We start from the raw sequence: 20,457 nt of genomic DNA, 5'->3' as shown, positions 1-20,457 counted from the left end.
ACTGTGTTGATGCTAATTTTTTTTTAAGAAAGGGTTTTCTGTTTAACTCTACCAAATGAAAGGCCGAAGGAAATTTTACAGGCTGTTGTCTGTGCTATATTTTTATATAATTGTACTGTGTTTTAAAATTTTGTATGCCAATTTTAAAACAAATTTTGCATATTTTATATTTTACTTCTCTGCCAAAATACACCTGTTCTTCCTTTTTTTTAAAAAAAAATAAAATAGGTTCTGAAAAAATTCATACTTAAAAAATTTCTACCCAAAATGTGAAGCTTGGTTGGTTTATGTTGTTCATGATAGAAAGAATAAAATGTTTCTCTCTCTCCCTTTAAAATTGAATAGTTATTTCTGTGAAAAAGTATTTAAACTTTCAATATTTTAACTTTTTTTCATTTCTTTAGAAAAGGCCAATATACCTGTCACACTTTGGGAGGAGAAATTCATACTTATGTGTACAAAAAAGAAGTCACTGAAAACCAAGGCCAAAGGGGTAGAAAAGTACAATTTTTTCATAAGATTGAAAAAAAAGGGAATGCTAGTTCTCAAAAGAAAACACTAGGCATCCAGCAGTGGACAAAATCTGGGTATTAAAGATGGTCTTTGGAGATTCTCACAGTGTTTTCCCAGGCTAAGTAAAAAGGAAAGTGGGAAAAATTATCTGTACAATTTGGACAAATACAAAGCAGTTCATCATTTTGTTCTGTGACCTGTATTCACTGGATCCTGTCTATATATTGAACATACTTTACCTACTTTTTTTTTTCCAGCTTGTCAGTTCACTTTACATGTTAGTATGAGGTTTATACGGGTGAGTGGGATAAATTATAATAAGGCTAAGGCATACAGATTCAAAATTGGAAGAATCAAGCTCCACATGTCCTCTTTAACTTGCGAGGGAAGATTTTTTTCTGAATTATACAGATAATTGCTTCATCTCTTCAGTTCCTGGCCTACATAAATGTGTTTACATAGTAGACATGATATCAAGGCTTAATAGTTATATCAAGAATTGGCACAGGGCTTCCCGGGTGGCACAGTGGTTGAGAGTCCGCCTGCCGATGCAGGGGACACGGGTTCGTGCCCCGGTCCGGGAAGATCCCACATGCCGCGGAGCGGCTGGTCCTGTGAGCCATGGCCGCTGAGCCTGCGCGTCCGGAGCCTGTGCTCCGCAAAGGGAGAGGCCACAACAGTGAGAGGCCCGCGTACCGCAAAAAAAAAAAAAAAACAAAAAAAGAATTGGCACATAAAAAATTGATGGACCAGGTACCCTCAGCCTTGTTTATTTAGCTACTCTGGGGTCTTAGTTATCCAGTTTGACTTTTGACATGACCCATCTTACCTTGTAGCTGGTGCTGTGTAGACCTGTGTTTAAAAACAATTGAACACATGAAGAGTTGCCTAAAAAGTATTGTGAGGAAGCATAAATGGGGAGAAGTATTCAACCATGTGTTTCTTGCCTTTCTGCTTCCTTTTTATGCAGACACCTATATTCCATCCATCCTGCTTAAGAAAAAACTGCACATTCTACCTTCAGAGTACAAAAACTTACATAACGTTCTACAACTTAGACTCTCACTGATTGGAGAGCTTGTGAGAAACGAACAGACCATGCCATTAAATGAGACTAAAACTTGAGTTTGCCTTTTTGACTATTTATGTTCTAAGTTAAGCTTTGATAACATTCAAATGTCAAATTCTCTCATTCTCATAAAACATGGAATTAATTGCCTATTTATTCTAGCAATTATTCAATGTATTTCCAGTGTAGGATGTACAGTATAATTGAATTTTTTTGTAAATAAGATATTTTTGATAAGGAAAAAAAGAAGAATTAAGCAGGAGAGAGAGGATAGAAAGTGAGAGAATATGGGTGCTTTGGTCCAACTATTGAGGGGGATGGAAAGGGCTGCAGACCAGGGATATGAACCCTATTCTTGGTTGAATGACAAGGTGGGTGAGAGCTCCAGCTCCTGCCTTGCCCAGAATCCCATCTCTAAGGATGAAGCACTTAGACCCACCTCTTTGATGCTCCAGCTACGCCCCTACCTTTGACCTGGTTCTTTGTGCTCTAGGCTCATCCCCTTTGGTCAAGGCTCTGGTATTTTCCCACTTGTAACAAGGACAAACTATAGCGTGGCAGATTTCCCAATTCTGTTGTAACAGAACAGAACTCTTTAAAAGCAAATGTGCTGGAATTGTTGGTTACAAAGAAAAAAAATGTATCAGCAGTTCAGTTCAATGACATCCTATCATTATTCCTTTTTCTTTTTTTCCAGGGGTCTACTATGCAACTGCATACTGGATGCCTACTGAGAAGAGAATACAAGTCAAAAATGTCCTAGACAGGAATGGGGATGCCTATGGCTTTTACAATAACTCTGTGAAAACCACAGGCTGGGGCATCCTTGAGATCAGAGCGGGGTACGGTTCTCGATCCCTGAGCAATGAGATCGTCATGTTTGCAGCCGGCTTTTTGGAGGGTTACCTCACTGCCCCGTAAGTACCCAGTCGTGGTGGAGAACTGCCAGGCAACCTCTGTCCTTTTCTTTGCCCAACAGTGTTTTTTTCTTCCTGGCATTGTACACTAGAATTGAAAATTTGCCATGGTTTTTCTCATACGATAGAAAGATTATCAGAATTACATTTGAACCTGTAGTAGTCATACCTGCCTAGAAGGAGCAAAGCCCCCAATTGTGACACATTTTTAAATCTTTCCCTCTCATGAAACTCTTAAAAGACTGCTAAGCCATTTCATCTTACTAGTCATTTATTGTCGGGTAGAAAGCAAATGGAGGTGGAGTGGCTCTTTGAGGACCACAAACAGAGAAGATTAATTCAAAATAAAAATAAAATGTAAGAGCATTTATTTTCAACCATCTTAGAACAATACTTTCAAGTGGGGGAAGATTTTAAATTGAAATTTTAATGTCTAACATGAATGTTCTTTCCAACTCTATTCTTATTTAATTCTTGTGTTCTTCCCTTGTCTTATGGAAATAACAAAATATGTACTTATAATAATGCAATCATGACTCATCCTTTTTAGAGAACAGATCTTTGAGGAAAGGAAAGTTGCAACTCATTTAAACAAGCCTCATTCTTCCTTTGATAGAAAATGTCTTGAGGACGTGGTTTTCTTCTTTTATGCTCTGTGACCTAGATTGTTGAGTGCAGTTTAACCAAACCTTATTTTGCACTGTTACCATCTTAGTCATAGTAAATGCAGTGCTGATCTTAATCTGTTTCTGAGTACTGGCAATTATATCAAATGTTGAATGACTAATTGCTGGACTCTGGCTGCTCTGTTTTAAAATTTAAACTAAAAATTCCTGGTTTTGTTTTTATACCAAATTTTTGTTACCTTACCATACAAGTCCCCTTAATAGGGGACTCGCAGTTTGGAGATGTAGAAAACTTTATAAACTAAATACGATTTAAAAAACATGTTTAAAACTGTATTCAACATGTAAAAATCTGAACTTCTTCTTTTCCCCTACAAATCTTTATTTCGGGATCCACTGGTTTCTGACTGCATTCTTGAAATTGAGTTGCAAGTTTGGAGAAATAATTCAGATTGAAGTTGTGTGAACGTAAATATATTCAATGAAGTCATGCATAAGATACATATGAGTTATTAAGGGAAGCTATGTAACTTGAGTGGAGCATCTCTAATCTGTGTTAGAGATGCTAACATAGATTGAATGTTGAGAGCCTAAGCTTGTCTTCCTTGGACTTTGGCATCACTACTAGAGAGCTCAGGGAGTTTGACCGAGGAGACTTCTGACAAAAGTGACCCTTCTGTTATTCTTATGTCTCAGGAAAACCTAAGTTTTAACATCTCACTTTGGGAAGTAGCTTTATCATTTCTGCCTTATTCATAATATAAAGTACTGACCTATCCTTGAGTTCCTTTATCCATAACCACAAGCTGTGCGGCTAAATAAATAAATAAATGCTACTATGTAAAAAAAAAAAAAAAAGAAAGAAATACAACCAAAACCATCTTTAGAAGGGCATTTCCCAGAAGCTCCTTTTCAGAGGCTGTCATTCTGACTGCATTGCTGAAAAGTCCAATAAGTAGGGGAATTTCTGAATCAGCATGCATTCAAAAGCTCTGCTCTGTGCTTCACTCAAAGCTCAGAATAGTGGGATGTGACCCGGCAAGCTTTAAACAGACCCCTGGCAATGGGTTGGGGAAGAGGGAAGAGACAGAGGTGGTTACCAGTTTCCTGCCTTCCTCTTCTGATATGGTCTAGGAGGTGAAGGCTTACTACACATTCTGTTGCCCAAGAGTTTAATTTGGAGGAAGGAGAAATGCCAAATGGAGTAAAGAATCAGGGCTCACAGAGACAAGAGCTCTGGCAGGGAGACAGGGCAGAGGGGAGGCTGGAAGAATTCATGTGCTTGAGACTCAGACCCAAGGCGCCACCCGGGAAGGACTGCACCAATAGGCACCCCGTGCACTGTCTCAACTGAGCAGAGAGGCAGTGGGGCTCCCTCCGAGCAAAGGTATCCAGCATTCTCTGAAGCAAAGCAGAAGAGCTTAAAATGTCAACCCTCTGGAAGTTGTGACTGTAGCCACAAACCAATGGCGGAGAAAGAATACAGGTCATAGGCTAGAGTTTTTTGTTTTCAGCTACACAGGGACAGTTGTATGAGAAGCAATAGCATCTTCATACAGACATCATTTTATCAATTTAAGACATATACTGCTGGGGACTGTTTTGCAAAGGACAATTCCACGTCCCAAGACACAGCCTTGGAGCCAGGGCAGAGAAGGTGAGTTTGTGCCAGAGGCCAAAAGAAAGAACTGCCTTGTTTTCCTCTCATCTTGCAGAGCTGCTCAGGCAGCTGCCGAGAGTAGTGGGAAGTATAGGGCTGCCACGTTTTTCCACATCACCACATTTAAAATGCAGTAGTGTGCCTTATATTCTGCCGCACCTCGGGGGGAGATGTGTGAAAGGACGAACATCGTGCGATGAACGACTGAGATGGGCAGATAAGGACGTTGGTTTAACGGCCTCAGAAAATATAATTTGCTTTTACCAACCTATGAAACGCTCGAGAGACCAAATCAAAACACAAAGAAATACGCTCAAATCCTCCATCACTGCCTTCGAAGCACGCAGCAATTTGTTGCTTCTTTGAGCTTTTACGACACTTTTACGACACCGTCCCGGGCCCGCCCTCCGTCCTGTATCCGGAAGCTCCTGGCGGTGTACCTGCGCGGCTCCTGTGGGGTTATCTCGCCGTGTGCAGCGGAGGCAGATCCACCAGGGCCACAGCCTGGGGTAGGCATTCACAATTTTCAGGAGCTTCTCTCGCTGTCTTGCGCTTCTTCACACTCTCTTCTCCCTCTTCTTCCACTGCCCCACCCCCGGCTCCTGAGGAGCCCCTCACTGCGTGATGCACCACGCAGACATGCATTCCGGAGGGCCCCCTGAGGCTTGCTGTGATGCCCCTTCAGCCTCCCGCACAGCCCCATCCTAGCATCTCCTAGAACTGTGATTCCTGAGAGCCAGATGCTGCCTCTTCCGTCTCCACCTATCAAAGTCCTGCTCAGGGCTTCCCTGGTGGCGCAGTGGTTGAGAGTCCGCCTGCCTATGCAGGGGACACGGGTTTGTGCCCTGGTCCGGGAAGATCCCACATGCCGCGGAGCGGCTGGGCCCGTGAGCCATGGCCGCTGAGCCTGCGCGTCCGGAGCCTGTGCTCTGCAACGGGAGAGGCCACAACAGTGAGAGGCCTGCGTACTGCAAAAAAAAAAAAAAAATCCTGCTCAACCTCCAAGACCCATCTCAGATGCTCTCTTCTTTTTGTTTTATGCCTTTTTTTGAAATTACAATATTTTGTATTGTGTGTCAATATGATGCTACATCATATAGCTATTAGAATTGACCTTTTTTTTTTTTTTTTTTTTGCGGTACGCGGGCCTCTCACTGCTGTGGCCTGTCCTGTTGCGGAGCGCAGGCTCCGGACGCGCAGGCTCAGCGGCCATGGCTCAAGGGCCCAGCCGCTCCGCGGCATGTGGGATCTTCCCGGACTGGGGCACGAACCCGTGTCCCCTGCATCGGCAAGCGGACTCTCAACTACTGCGCCACCAGGGAAGCCCAGAAATGACCTTTTTTTAATACATCTTTATTGGAGTATAATTGCTTTACGATGCTGTGTTAGTTTTTGCTGTACAACAAATTGAATCAGTTATATGATGCTCTCTTCTTGCTGAAGCTCTTTCTGATTCCATTTCCACTGGATCAGAGCCCCATCTCTCCCCTCCACCACCTGTTAGTGCCTTGAGGACAGGGTCCCCATCTTATTCATCTTTATATACCCCAGGCGCCTGGCACAGCACTTCTGCCCCCCCCCCCGCCCCAGTGGTTACTTAACTACACGCTTATGAAGTTTAATTGAATCCTGTTGTTCCTGTTTTATGAGAGATGAATCGGAAGTGTCAGCTACGTATTTCCATGTAATACATTGTCTAGCAGCCTTGGCCAAATGGAATTTCTGCCTTCATTTTTTTAACTCTACTGGGTGGCTCCCTAACAGTTGCAAATTAAGAGTCTCTGATGGCTCACTAATGATGTAAAACCTGATAAATAGCCATTGATAGTCAATAAAAGAAGTCAGGAAACCTTTCTGGAAAGAATGGTGATGGGGGTGTGAGGACCTGGTCTGCTCTAGTTTTTAACAAAATCGCTGATCTCTTGTGTTGCTGAGGCACATGTAGAAATGACCTCCTCTGGAATTACCTAGCCAGTTTGGATGCCACAATTCAATGCGACACACTCTCGTTATACTACCTTGTGCCGGGCTCTGGGGATAGAGAGACAGTGGGGAGTGAGTTCCTGAGTACTCTCCCCACTCGTTTTAAGGTAATGTGTTGACACAACAGTTGGTAAAACTATGATGAAAAGAGGTTCTAGCAAGATTGTGGCACAAGTAGAGAGACTAGTCAAAGGCGGAACCTTTTTGGGTGTTTGTCTTACCATCGAGAGATACTTCAAGAATCTCCTCCGTACCCCCCAACTTGCTCCTTCTGATATTAGAAACTGAATATGGCTCCAGGTCAAGGCTGTAGCCAAAGAAAAGATAAGTAAGACACAGTCACACCCTCAAAATTATCAAATGACCCATCAGTTGGTAATTATTTGGGACTTAACATGAAGCACAAAATAGTGATGATGATGATGATGATGACGACGACTAGCACTTACATTTATATATATATACACACATACACTTATATATATAATTTAAAATATGCCGGGCATTGTTCAAAACATTTTATATATGTTAAATTATTTAATCCACAGCCACGCTGTGAGGTATATATTATTACTATCCCCATATTACTGAGAGAAAACTTGGGCACAGAGAGGTAAAATAAGTAGCTGAAAGTCACAAAGCTAGTTAGCAGCAGCCAGAATTAGAGACCAGCTGTCCAGCTACGGAGTCTGTGCACATGCACACACATACACACACAAGTGGATTAATCACAATGGGAAATACTAAAGGAGCCTGATATGGTGTCAGACCCAGGAAGTAGGAAGTTGAAACAACTAGGAAAGAGGAGGAGAGATCACCTGACAAGCACTAAATGATATGGTATTAACATAATGCAAAAAGACGCAGGGAAAAGTAGGTGTCCATATGTCTTTGTGATTGTCACAAAGTGTGTGTGAGAGATGGAAAGATGGGCAAAGTCTCGGCCAACTTAGGAGGAAACTTACTGACTTTACACACCACAGGAGCTGAAACGAAATCTAACACATCCTTGACGTGGAGACTGGTCTTGGCTCTGTTTGATGAGAATTCGGAAGCATGGTGAAGTTGGGAATCCTGCTTATGGTTGTAGAGCCTACACGGAGTGGATCAAGCTTTGAGTTCAGAATTCAGAGCCTCTGCTCTTATCTGCTGTCCTGCGTTGCTCCAGCACACAAAGGTATAGGGCCCCAGGCTCAAAGATCAGAGAAGGGCCTCAACCTTCTCAGGGGACTGTGAATGGATTATGTTCCTCAGGGCCCCTGGGTGGGGCAGGGTCAGATGAAGCCTCCACTTCTGGTCTCAAGGTGCAGGTTTCTCTTCCGCAGCTCTGAATATCAGAATCAAAAAGTTTAGCCCCTTCCCCTCGCCCCCAAAAAAGAGAGAAAAAATATTAATAATTCTGGCCTAGTTACCCTCTTTTATCTACATCTGTCTTTACCGTTACATGGACCTCCACAGCAACCACCCCCAAGTCAGGATGAATGTTCCTCTGTTTCAGGGTTTCTCAACCTCAGCACTTTTGACATTTGGGATTGAATTATCCTTTGTTGTGCATTGTAGGAAGTTTAGCGTCATCCCCGGCCTCTACCCACTAGATGCCGGTTGCACCTTCCACCCCCCTATTGTGACAACAAAATATGTCTCCAGACATTGCCAAATGCCCCTTGGAGGGAAAAATCACTCCGGTTGAGAAACAGCCCTATATTGAAATAGACTGAAAAATCGAGAGGATCTGGAGCTCTGGGTGGAGCTGGGCAGGGTGCAGTGATGGAAACTTTAGGTAAAAAGTATGAATTTTTGTATCTTTACCTGAGTGCGCATTGGTAGGTCAATAGCCCACAAATTATTTTTTCCCAAAACAGAGAACTTTATTTCCATTTAAATCATTTTACTTTTAAGAGCCCATTCCTCCTCATGGCAGGAAATGTTACCATAGTCATTTCTATAGGGACAAAATCTCATTGAAACTGAGTCAATTCAGAATGTTCCAGTCCTCTTCCAAACACTTTTTTCCAGAATGGATTGGTGTTACTGAGGCATCTTGGAGGGAGGGGGGATGTTTAAGCAGTGATTGTCCTGTGTCCTCTGGCACGTTTACTGAAGTGGAACAGTCTCATTGAGTCTTTAGATGGGGTGTTTCCCCACCTGACACCTGATGGGGCTTCCATGGTCTCCCTGGTCTCCAGTTGCAAAATCAATGCCATTGAGGTTGCAGTCGTCACCCCAAGTATAAGTCCTCTGCCCCCAGGAGGTCCATCAACTCCCAATGTCCTCTTATTCCACCCTAGGCCAGACAAGAAAGCCTTTCGCTGCTCCCTGAAACTCATGGAGGGGGGCAGGGGTGCTGCATTTGGCTTCTGAGCCCAGACAGTCCTGGCAGCCATCTCTACTTCCCCATGCAACCTCGGAGGGAAAACTGAAGGGCTTTTGCTTCCCTAAGCAACTAAATCAAGTCGTCCCACTCACCTGGAGTTTCTGCATTCCATTCACCTGAAATATGAGGCCAGGGCAGAGGGTCCCTTCCCTGTCAGCCACATACCTGTCTAGCTTTATTGCTGTTCTCTCCCTCAGTTTTAGAGATGACAGAAAAGGGGCCAACTTGATAGAAGAATAGGTGTGGCAGCATAAAAGATATATAAACAAAAGTTAAATATGATAATTCAATTTAAAAAAAAATATTTACAGATAATTTGAAGGAAAAGCACTCATGAAGTTTGTTGAATTCAAGGACCATAAACTAAAAGATTTCAAAGGATTTTACTGTTCTTTGCCTCACTGGCAATAAAACTCTATTCGCATCAATTTCAGTTCTGGAAACTATTAGATAAAGATATCTAAAGTTCCACAGTGCTGGGGGCCAAATTCCCATTTTTGGAAGCCGAGTCACCTCCTGCTTACAGTGCTGACCTCTAGGTCGATAAAAAGCATCAAATAAAAACCACAACTCAGACTTTAGGTAAACTTCCAGTCCAGAGGGTGCAAGGGGCTCACAATTTGACCCACTTTGCTCCAAACTTAGAGCAAATAGTAGATAAAATGTATAGAAAGAGAGCATCATGGCAATATAGCTGGCCCCCCCAAACAAGATTAAAGATCTCTTGAACCAGAAATGAAGCAGAAAAGCGCTGGGGTCTGGATCTGCTGGGCCCTTGGCATGAAGCAGGCAGAGACAGCCACCCCGGCTGGTGGGTGAAGGCCTCTGTGACCTGAGGGAGCTGAATCAAGGCTGGGAAGCAGAAGTGACCTTGCTGCTTTGGACTGTTTGGAAAATAGGAGGCCACAGAATAACTTCTGCTGATGTGCACTCTGGTGTAGAGATTTATAAGAAACCGTGAGCTTGACAGGAGGCGGGGTGGGCAAAAAACCAAATCATCCATGTGCTGGTTCCAGGACACATATATGTGCAGCATTCCATAGGAAAGAAGTCCCCCAAAGCCGCTACAAGACCTGGTTCTCAGGGAGTCTGATGGAAGTACCTAGAAGGAAATGAGAGGCAAGAAAGAGGGAGGGAGAAAGGAGGGGGTGGGGGGGGAAGAATTTAAGAATGTAAACAAACACATAACTTAAAATGCCTGAATACCAAGTTCAAAAAGGCACAAAGACATTTTTTTCCTTAAATTCCATATATATGTGTTAGTATACGGTATTTGTCTTTCTCTTTCTGACTGACTTCACTCTGTATGACAGACTCTAGGTCTATCCACCTCATTACAAATAGCTCAATTTCGTTTCTTTTTATGACTGAGTAATATTCCATTGTATATATGTGCCACATCTTCTTTATCCATTCATCCGATGATGGACACATGAAGAACCTAGGGGTAAGACAGGAATAAAGACAGAGACCTACTAGAGAATGGACTTGAGGATATGGGGAGGGGGAAGGGTAAGCTGTGACAAAGCGAGAGAGAGGCATGGACATATATACACTACCAAACAGTAAGGTAGATAGCTAGTGGGAAGCAGCTGCATAGCACAGGGAGATCAGCTCGGTGCTTTGTGATGGCCTGGAGGGGTGGGATAGGGAGGGTGTGAGGGAGGGAGACGCAAGAGGGAAGAGATATGGGAATCTATGTATATGTATAACTGATTCACTTTGTTATAAAGCAGAAACTAACACACCATTGTAAAGCAATTATACTCCAATAAAGATGTAAAAAAAAATGATAAAAAAAAGCACAAAGAAACTGAATGCTAAGAAAAAGCAAAATCAATAAAGTAAGTCATTAATACACTCCAGATGAATTTTGTAGATGGTTTAACAAAGACTTTAAATATGCTTAAGGTACTCTAAGTTTTAAATGAAGGAAAACTTGGAAATTCCCTGGTGGTCCAGTGGTTAGTTAGGACTCTGTGCTTTCACTGCCGAGGGCGCAGGTTCAGTCCCTGGTTGGGGAGCTAGGATCACTCAAGCTGCACGTCCCAACAATGACAACAAAATATATGTACACACACACACACACACACACACACACACACACACACACACACACATATATGAAGGAAAACTTTAAAAATTTATGGAACAAAAAGGAAGAAATAAGACAGGTAGATATTTTAAAAGAACCTGCTTGAAACATCATAAATGAAAATTATGGAAATTAATTTTTAAAAATATCAATAAGTGGCCAAACCCTGGACTAGACCAACTCAGAGAAATAATTTCTGAATCAGACATTAGTATTGAGGGATTTATACAGTACACTGCCCCAAAAGAGAAAGGGGTAAAAATAATGAGAAAGCTGTTATTAAACAGAGAAGTTTGATTGAGAAACTCCAACATATGTCTATTAGGAATCCCAGAAAAAGAAACTGGAAGGAATTGCAGATAAGCAATAGTTGACAGGGTAATAGTGAGAACTGATCAAAATTGAGAAAGACATGAGTCCTTAGTTGGAATACACAGCCTATTAAATTGCTACAACACAGAGGATGAAACTACAGAAATTTGAGGATAAAGGGAATAATTTTAAAAGCTATCAGAAAGAAAAACATTGATTTCAAAGGCATCTCAGCTTGACTGCCAGCATACCTCTCATTAGCAACAATAGACCTAGAAGGTGAGGATGATATTTTTAAAGTACTGAGGAAGAATAACTAACTAGAGTTTTAAAACCGTTTAAATTATCCAAGAGCAAGGGCAAAACAAGGATATTTTTAGATATATAAGTTAAAATATTTTACCATTCACAGACTTCTAATAAACTATTATAGGACATACATTAACAAAAATAGCAAGAGGGAACATTTGGGATATAAGGAACAATAGTTAACACAAAAAACAAAGAAGTTAATAAAATTTGATTGTAAAAGTTAAACAGTAAAAATTATTTTAATATTTTTTTAATTGAAAAGGTAAAACTAAATCTTCGAACAATAACATGATGGGTGATGTCAATGGGTAAAGCTTGCTAAAATATGTATGTTTGGAGGAGGAGAGAAATAGAAAATTCATTTAGATTTTATATAAGAATTCCCTGGCAGTCCGGTGGGTAGGACTCCATGCTTCCATTGCAGTGGGCACGGGTTGATCCCTGGTCGAGGAATTAAGATCCTGCATGCCACGTGGTACTGCCCCCCCCAAAAAAGTCATTTATATTTTATAATAAAATGCATAATAATGAATGTTTTCACAATTTTTAATGATGATCACTAATGGAATAGAAATGCAGCTGACCCTTGAACAATGCTGGGGTTAGAGACACTGAGTCCTCACCCCCAACCCTGCACAGTCAAAAATCCTCATGTAGACTTATGGTCGGCCCTCCATATCCAAAGAGTATGTATTTGCTGAAAAAAATCCATGTATAAGTGGACTCTTGCTGTACAAAGTCATGTTGTTCAAGAGTCAATTGTACATTTTATATAAAGCTTCTAAATTAGCAGAAGTAAAAAGAAGGATAATGAAAATGTTATTTAAACATAGAAACCATAAAAGAGAGACCAAAAAAAAGGGATGGTAAATGGAAAACAGAAGGGACTGCAGAAATAAATCCAAGTATATGAAAATCACAATAGATGTAAATGGATTATTTTCATCAATTCAAAAACGTTTAATTGAGGAGATGTTGTTCAAGGATACAGACTTGCAACTAGTAGATAAGCCCTGGAGAGCCAACGCACAGCATAGTGATTATAGTCAACAATACTGTATTATAAACTTCAGAGTTTCTAAGAGATTAGATCTTAATTGTTCTTACCACCAAAAAGAAATTACAATTACGTGACATGGTAGAGGTGTTAGCTGATGCTATGGTGATAATCACATTGCAATATATAAATGTATCAAATCATTATACAATGTTGTATGTCAATTATAGCTCACCAAAAATGTTTACTGTATAGCGTATGAGGGACATTTAACTTTTTAAATAAGTTTTAAAAAATCTCAAATAGCCAGTAATGCTGAGGGGAATGGAAATTAAAACACAGAATCATTTCAGATGCAACAGACTGTTGAAAATTTGAAAGTCTGACTGTGCCAAGTGTTGGGGAGGGTAAGGAGCAAGGAGAGACGTAACATGTAGTTGGGGAGAACGTAATTTGGTACAATCACTGTGGAGAATAATTTGGCAGTATCTAGTAACTATAGGTGTATAGAATATTCAACCCAGAAATTCTACTTTTATATGTATATGTATATATACACATACATACTAGAAAAAAAAATGTGTAAAAAGACATTTACAACAATGTTTGAAGTTGCACTGTAATAGCAAAAAATTAAAAACCAGTTAAATGTCTATCATAGGACTGCATAAATGAATTTTTATATAGTCATAACATGGAATACCATCAACACATGAAAAGAATAAGTTTAAGCTGCAGATGATAACAGATAATTCTTTTAAAATATCATGTGGAGAAAAATAAGTTAGGGTGGTAGATAGTATAATCTTATTTATATTTGTCCTGAAACATTATTAATAATAATATACATTATTTATGATTAAATATATATATAGAGAGAGATGGTATAAAAATGTGCATGAACAATAAATCACTCATTCAAGACTGCAGTTGCCTCTGGGGAGAAGGGAGGACAGTTAGTGTCAGCGGTTGAACTCTATCTTATGTTTTATATCTTTTTTTAAAAATATGAAGCAAATATGGCAAAATATAATGATTTTATATAGTTGGGTAGTGGATACTTGGGTGTTTGTTATATTCTATGCTTTTCTATATGTTGGGAATATTTCCCAATTTTATTTTTTTATTTTTTTAAAATTTATTTATTTATTTATTTTTGGCTGTGCTGGGTCTTCACTGCTGCGCACGGGCTTTCTCTAGTTGCGGCGCGGCGAGCAGGGGCTACTCTTTGCTGCGGTGCGGGCTTCTCGTTGCGGTGGCTTCTCTTATTGCAGAGACGTGGCTCTAGAGCACAGTCTCAGTAGCTGTGGCGCACAGGCTTAGTTGCTCCACGGCCTGTGGGATCTTCTCGGACCAGGGATCGAACCCTTGTTCTCTGCATTGGCAGGAGGATTCTCAACCATTGCGCCACCAGGGAAGTCCCAATATTTCCCCATTTTAAATTGTGCATTTGATTTATAAAAGAAGATAGGGAAGGTTTGCCTAGGGAACATCCCAGTTAGCCAAAATACTGGATAATTTACTGTGATGGGAAAATCCAAGAAGAAAAATGGAAATGTAACAATTTTCATCTCTCCTTTCAGACATATGTATGACCACTTCACAAACCTCTACCCACAGCTGATTAAGGAACGTTCCGTGTTGGATAAAGTACAGGAGTTTTTAACGTAAGTATTCCTCTTTCTTTAACGTAAGCTTTCCTCTTCTCATTGCTGTTGAGGCTTCAGGGCTTGAATCTGTCATTTCAAACAGTAATTTCTCCTTCACCAATTTCTTTTCCATCTCTTAGGCAGGACTCTGGAGTAATTCTTGTAGTTAAGTATAGCACCTTTTGGTGATGGCATGAAAACTGGTTGTGGACAAATGCCTTCTAATTTGTGCTCTTTCAGAGGTCAGGTTGAATATCCCATTATCAATTGCTGACACAGCTAGAGGAAGATCTCACCAGTGCAAGACAGGCAAAGTCAAATCCCCGGATCCCTTCCACCTGGGGGCTCCTCTCCTTGCAGAAATCATTCCTTCTCCCTCTGAAAGGTGCTTCCATTTCATGGACCTGGAGACTCTTCTTAGCTGGGAAGTTAGCTCATATCTAAAGTTATAATTCTTAACATCCTCTGAGAATATTTCCATTTTAGTACAGTTTTCTGAAGACTAATAATTCTCAATATTCAGAAAATCTGTCTTATATTTGTGGGATGACAGACTATGAGACTAATTTGGGGATAAAGGAGCTCTTGGTTTGGCCCTCCAAATTATATACTAAGCAACCCCTTCATCAGATGCTAAGGTCCTACAGAGCATCTGGGCTAGATCCCATGAAGCAGTGACACTGTATTTTTAAATTGATCTAGAGATAGCCTGAACACATCAGAAATAGCTTTTAGTATACAAATTTATATCAACTCATCCTGCATAAAGTGCAGACAACAAAAAGAGAAGAGAGAATGAAAGGACTATTAAAAAAAAAAAGACTTTTTCCTAGGACAGAGGCATTGAGGCTGTTATTAGCGACAACTGGTATAGGGCAAACCATAAACTATGAAAGTGATCTGAGAGAAATACAGACAAATACCAACCACCCTGTCCTTAAGAGCTTTTGTTTTTTTTCCTGTTGTTTATCACTTCTATCTACAAAGTAAAGTTAATCAACTTGTCCTTACCGATTTAGTGAAACATGATTTTATATAAGATATATTTGAACCAGTCTATCCTCAACTTTCTTAGGTCTCAGTATCACAGATAAGTAAATATTACCCCTGTGTTTCTAGATAGTTCTAGATAGAGCATGGGGGAAGTTATAATGGAAGAGTCATAGTCCTTGGGAGAAATTAAAAATCACTTAGGATTTGCTCTGATATCCTTTCAAAGTGATTGGAATGTTATAAGATCCAGAATTGAAATTATACTAGCTAACATAAGTATCTGAATATATAATCTCTAAATACCTGGGTTTAATTTGGCTTTGGATGAACAACCATGGAGACCTCTAGTACAAATCTAATTTGTCTTCCAGGAAGCAAGATCAGTGGGCCCGGGATAACATCAAAAATTACAAGGATGACCCGTTTTGGAGACACACAGGCTATGTTATGGCACAAATGGATGGGCTATATGTAGGGGCAACGAAGAGGGCTACAGTAGAAGGAACAAAGGTAAGATGTTTTAAAAGCTACTCAGGATTTATATGGTATGGCAAGAATATTGAGAATTATCTTTAAAGTTATTGATACATTCCAATTAAGGAGAAGATCAAATTAGGACTAGAGAATAAATTTCTTGCACAGAAGAACTGTCTTATCTATCTCATTGCTAGCACCTGACTCAGTGTCAGGTTAACTCACAAATAAACCAGCTTGTTTCTGTGTTCTTTCAGTCTCATTCATGCTATTCTCTGGGGTAGGTTCAAGAGCCCCATATGAATGTACTGGCTATTTAATTAACCTAATAAAGCAAGTGTTTTAGACAATATGTTTGTTAAGAAAAATGTCTAAGTTTTATAAAATGTACAATAATATTCTATGATTATATATTATTATATATTATTATGTATAATATTCTATTTTTTAAAAACTGTGAGGTGGGTAATAGGAGTTTATTATTTTTCCTTAAACTGTGCATATACATCTTTATTCTTTCATATGTATGGTATCATTCTTAATTTTTAAAATAAAGGCAAAATATTTAAAAGCAAATTACAAACTGAAAGATATATTGCAATTCATCTCGGAGACAATGAACTAATCTCTCTGATACTTAAAGAACTCTTAAAAGTAGGTAAACAAGAATAACCTGGTAGAAAAACAGATAAAGCACATTCACAGTTCACAAAAAATAAATCCAAAGATTTTTAAACATATGCTCAGCAGTGCTCATAGTAGAAGAAATGCCAGTATAAACTACAATGAGATACTGTTTTTCACCTGTCAAACTGGAAATAAACTAATTGTTTAATATGTTGTTAGGCTGTAATAGTATAATTGAAATAAGCCCTATGAAGACAATTTGGAAATATCTATTAAAATCAAAATCATTTCTAGAGCTCTGTCCCACACACAGACTCACACACATACAAAAATGATGTGTCCAAGTCTGACTATTGTTACATTATTTATATTAGCAAAAGACTAGAAACCACCTGAAAGTCTACCAATAACATACTGGTTAAAAATATTATAATGCATCCATTCATTGGAATACTATTTAAAAGAATGAGGAAGATTTTTATATCAAATATGGAAAGGTCCCCAAGATATGAAAAGATATTAAGAGAAAAAAATCAAGGTGAAGAGAAGTACATATAACACACTATCGTTTATGTTAAAAAATGTATTTGTAAGACATTTTTAGAAGTCTAGAGATACGCAAGAAACCAATAAAAGTGGTAGTAAGCTGGAGACAGGGTGGGTCTTGAGTGAACAGAGGATAGGAATGAAGAGAATTTCCACTATAGATCTTATAGTTAAAAAAATATTGAATAATGAATGGATTACTTATTCAAAAACAAAACAAAGAGAATGTTTATATAAATAAATAATCAGGTGGGTTTTTTTTTCTTGCTTTTGCTTTTGTTAAAATTGTCATGTGTATTTGTCTTCTCACCACCTCTGCCCGAAAACCAATTTGTTTGTAGATGCCTAGCCCTGGGCGACTCTGGTGGTTTGAATCTTGCTGGAGCAGTGCTCTCTAGTTAACACAGAGTTCATGTTCAAGCCTGATAATTGCTTCAGGTTTAATGCTGTCAAGTCTGTTAGTCCTGTTTTAAACATACGATCAAAATCAAAAGCACCTTAGTTGAATATTTTCGCTGTAAAGCAGTGCTTCTCAGCTAAGGATGACTTCTCACCAGAGGACATTTTGCAATGCCTAGACATTTTGGGTTGTCAAAATTGGGAGGGTGCTACTGATATCTAGTGGGTAGAGGCCAGGGATGCTGCTAAACTTCCTACAATGCCCAGCCCCCCTGCCCAACAAGAAAGACTTATTTGGCCCCAAATATCACTAGTGCCAAGACTGAAAAAACCTGCTGTAGAGGAATGCAAGCAGAGGGCTCTGTTCATTTTACTCTCATAGGACCCACTCCCCAGATCTGTGGCTAACAGGCTAAAATGTCTCACAAACTATAAAGTAATAAAAATCATTTTATAAACTACAATAAAATCTAGTGTATCTGTTACATTAGGGAACCTTCGCAAAGGAATAATGTAATGGATACCTAGCAACAGGAGCCCTCACAATAGAAAATGACATCTGAGTGTCTGAAATCAATGTTAAGTGCAGTCTCTCTCTTTTCCCAGCCCATGACCCTGTTCCAGATTCAGTTCCTGAATGCTGTTGGAGATCTGCTGGACCTGATTCCCTCACTTTCTCCCACAAAAAACTCCGGCCTGGAGGTTTTTAAGAGATGGGACATGGGACATTGCTCTGCTCTTATTAAGGTGAGACATGTGACAGCCTTTCTCTTCGTCCTTCTTCTGGTCCATATGGACTTTTTCTATATGTCACCCAAGTATGGTAACATCTCATCACTCCCAGCTATAGTTATATATCAGCTCTTGGGTTCCTCTGTCATAGAAGTTAAGAACTAGAAGGAACTGATGGAGGGAATTGGATGTACGTGATGTTACCCGTTTCTTCCATCATTTTTCCCATGCTCTATGTACCTGCCACTCCCACCATCCAGAATCTTCCATTTTGGAAGCTAGGACAGACTCTGTTTTGTGCACATTAAAGGTTAATTTTCCAGTAACAAAAACAGCAGTAAACGCCTTAATAGACATAATCCCTCTACACTTCCTACATTTGTAGTCAGTTATCTGTATACTTCACTATGATTCTGGCTATAGGTTCTTCCTGGATTTGAGAACATCTTTTTTGCTCACTCAAGCTGGTACACGTATGCTGCCATGCTCAGGATATATAAACACTGGGACTTCAACATCATTGATAAAGACACCAGGAGTAGTCGCCTCTCTTTCAGCAGTTACCCAGGTAAATAAATTTAGAGAGACATCTGAGTACTCTGAGTACTATTTCAGGATAAAACCTTAGTGATTTAACTGGAATGGAAGAAGAAATGTTTAGTGATTAGCATACATTAATCAAAATTGGTTTTTAGAGTGCTATGAAATATAGCTCTAATACTTGTATTTAATAGAATGTCATAAACTATGTTAATAGGGTTGACGAACTTCACTTCAACAAATGCCAATTGAGTATTTAAGCACAGGGCACTTGCCTAGGCTCTGCAGTAGAATCAGAGATGAACGAGGTAGATCCTGATCTCAGCATCTCCTTGAGAGCCTGTCTCCATTTCTCTTTCTTTATGATTTCTTTTTTTTAATTGGAGTGTAGGTGATTTATGCATTTCTCTTATTCTTTGCAATATCCACAGCAGTTTACCTAGTATGTGGCACCTAGTACTTAATAAATTTTTGCTGAATGGATGGGTGAATGAATGTACAAGCTTATAGATCTTACACAGACAAGATAAGTACTATACAGATAAGAACAATATTATTACTGGATACTGCATAGGCTACAAAAGAAGTAAGAAATGTTGTGAGTATTCAAAATAGGGACAACTCACATCTGATTGTTGGGAAAAGGAAAAAGGTGGACATTTGAGATGAACCATGAGCGATGACTAGAATTTGAGCAGGTAGAGATGGATGGGAAGGATGATCTTTGTAGAGTTGGGATTGCAAACTCCTATACCTAAAGGAGACAGGAGATGATGCAAATGAATAAAGGGGCTGGTATAAGAAAATAGAAATGGAAACAATTGTAGCAAATACATGGTCCACTGACAGGGAGCCAGTCAGTTCCCACTGACTATTGTCACCCAGCCATGTGGAGATCAGTATTTCCATATCCTCTAGCTTCTCAAGAGAGAAATATGGACTTGAAAAACAAAACCCCAAAACGTGTGTCTGCTAGCTAGAATTGCCCTCAACTGCAGGTTTGCAACCTCTTCAGGAAACATTATGAGCAAAGGCAAGGGGGAAATTCTTACCAAACATCTAAGTGTCCGATGCAGATGTGATGTGGACACTTTTGACCTTTAATTACATATATGCAACTTACAGGGCGGTTATACCAACCACTTGTCATATCTAGCTTTATAAGAGTATTTGTGTCAGAGTATTATTGTCCCTTCTGGCACTGTTGTTCTTGATAATATTAACATCACCCTATTGGGAATTCTGACCAGGGGAATAAAGTGATGTCTTTCTGTCCTTGTGACCTGATCCTTCCTTTGAGACCACTTTGATTTCATCTTTGTCGTAGTTTGCTTAATTGTTTTAGTACTGAGGGGGACTGAGAACTCCTTTCTCCAAGTTAGACTGTGCTTTGATTCTTCTGTGTTCCTTTGCACTGAAATGTAACGACGGCAAGATACTGAGACAGTCAAATATTCGTACTCTTCCTCTTGTTTGTGATAGAATGCAAAGTCCAGCTGTTACCTGAAACTTTTGCTTTGAAATCTCTGCAGAATGGTGTTCTTCCATAGTCTTAATAGTCTTGAATCCCAAAGGTAGTGGTGGAGAAGGACGTGGAGGGATTTCCTGTGAAACTTTTGACCTTGCTCATATTTGCATA

General features: G+C 39.7%; 1 protein-coding gene across 1 annotated transcript in view; it reads left to right on the top strand.

Annotated features, from left to right (window-relative positions):
- The window catches only part of PLBD1 (phospholipase B domain containing 1), a 68,600-nt gene that overhangs the window by 16,450 nt on the left and 31,693 nt on the right, over nucleotides 1-20,457 (top strand). The window contains exons 2-6 of the mRNA XM_082850495.1: nucleotides 2,280-2,499; nucleotides 14,442-14,525; nucleotides 15,872-16,010; nucleotides 18,153-18,293; nucleotides 18,702-18,846. Coding sequence (XP_082706621.1) covers nucleotides 2,280-2,499; nucleotides 14,442-14,525; nucleotides 15,872-16,010; nucleotides 18,153-18,293; nucleotides 18,702-18,846 — 729 coding nt within the window. The remainder of the gene's footprint in view (nucleotides 1-2,279; nucleotides 2,500-14,441; nucleotides 14,526-15,871; nucleotides 16,011-18,152; nucleotides 18,294-18,701; nucleotides 18,847-20,457) is intronic.

The sequence above is a fragment of the Leucopleurus acutus genome, assembly GCF_964270905.1.
Source record: "Leucopleurus acutus genome assembly, chromosome: 11".
NCBI classification, from domain to species: Eukaryota; Metazoa; Chordata; class Mammalia; order Artiodactyla; family Delphinidae; genus Leucopleurus; species Leucopleurus acutus.
The sequence above is the reverse complement of the archived record's forward strand: the minus strand, read 5'-3'. Positions and strand labels throughout refer to the sequence as shown.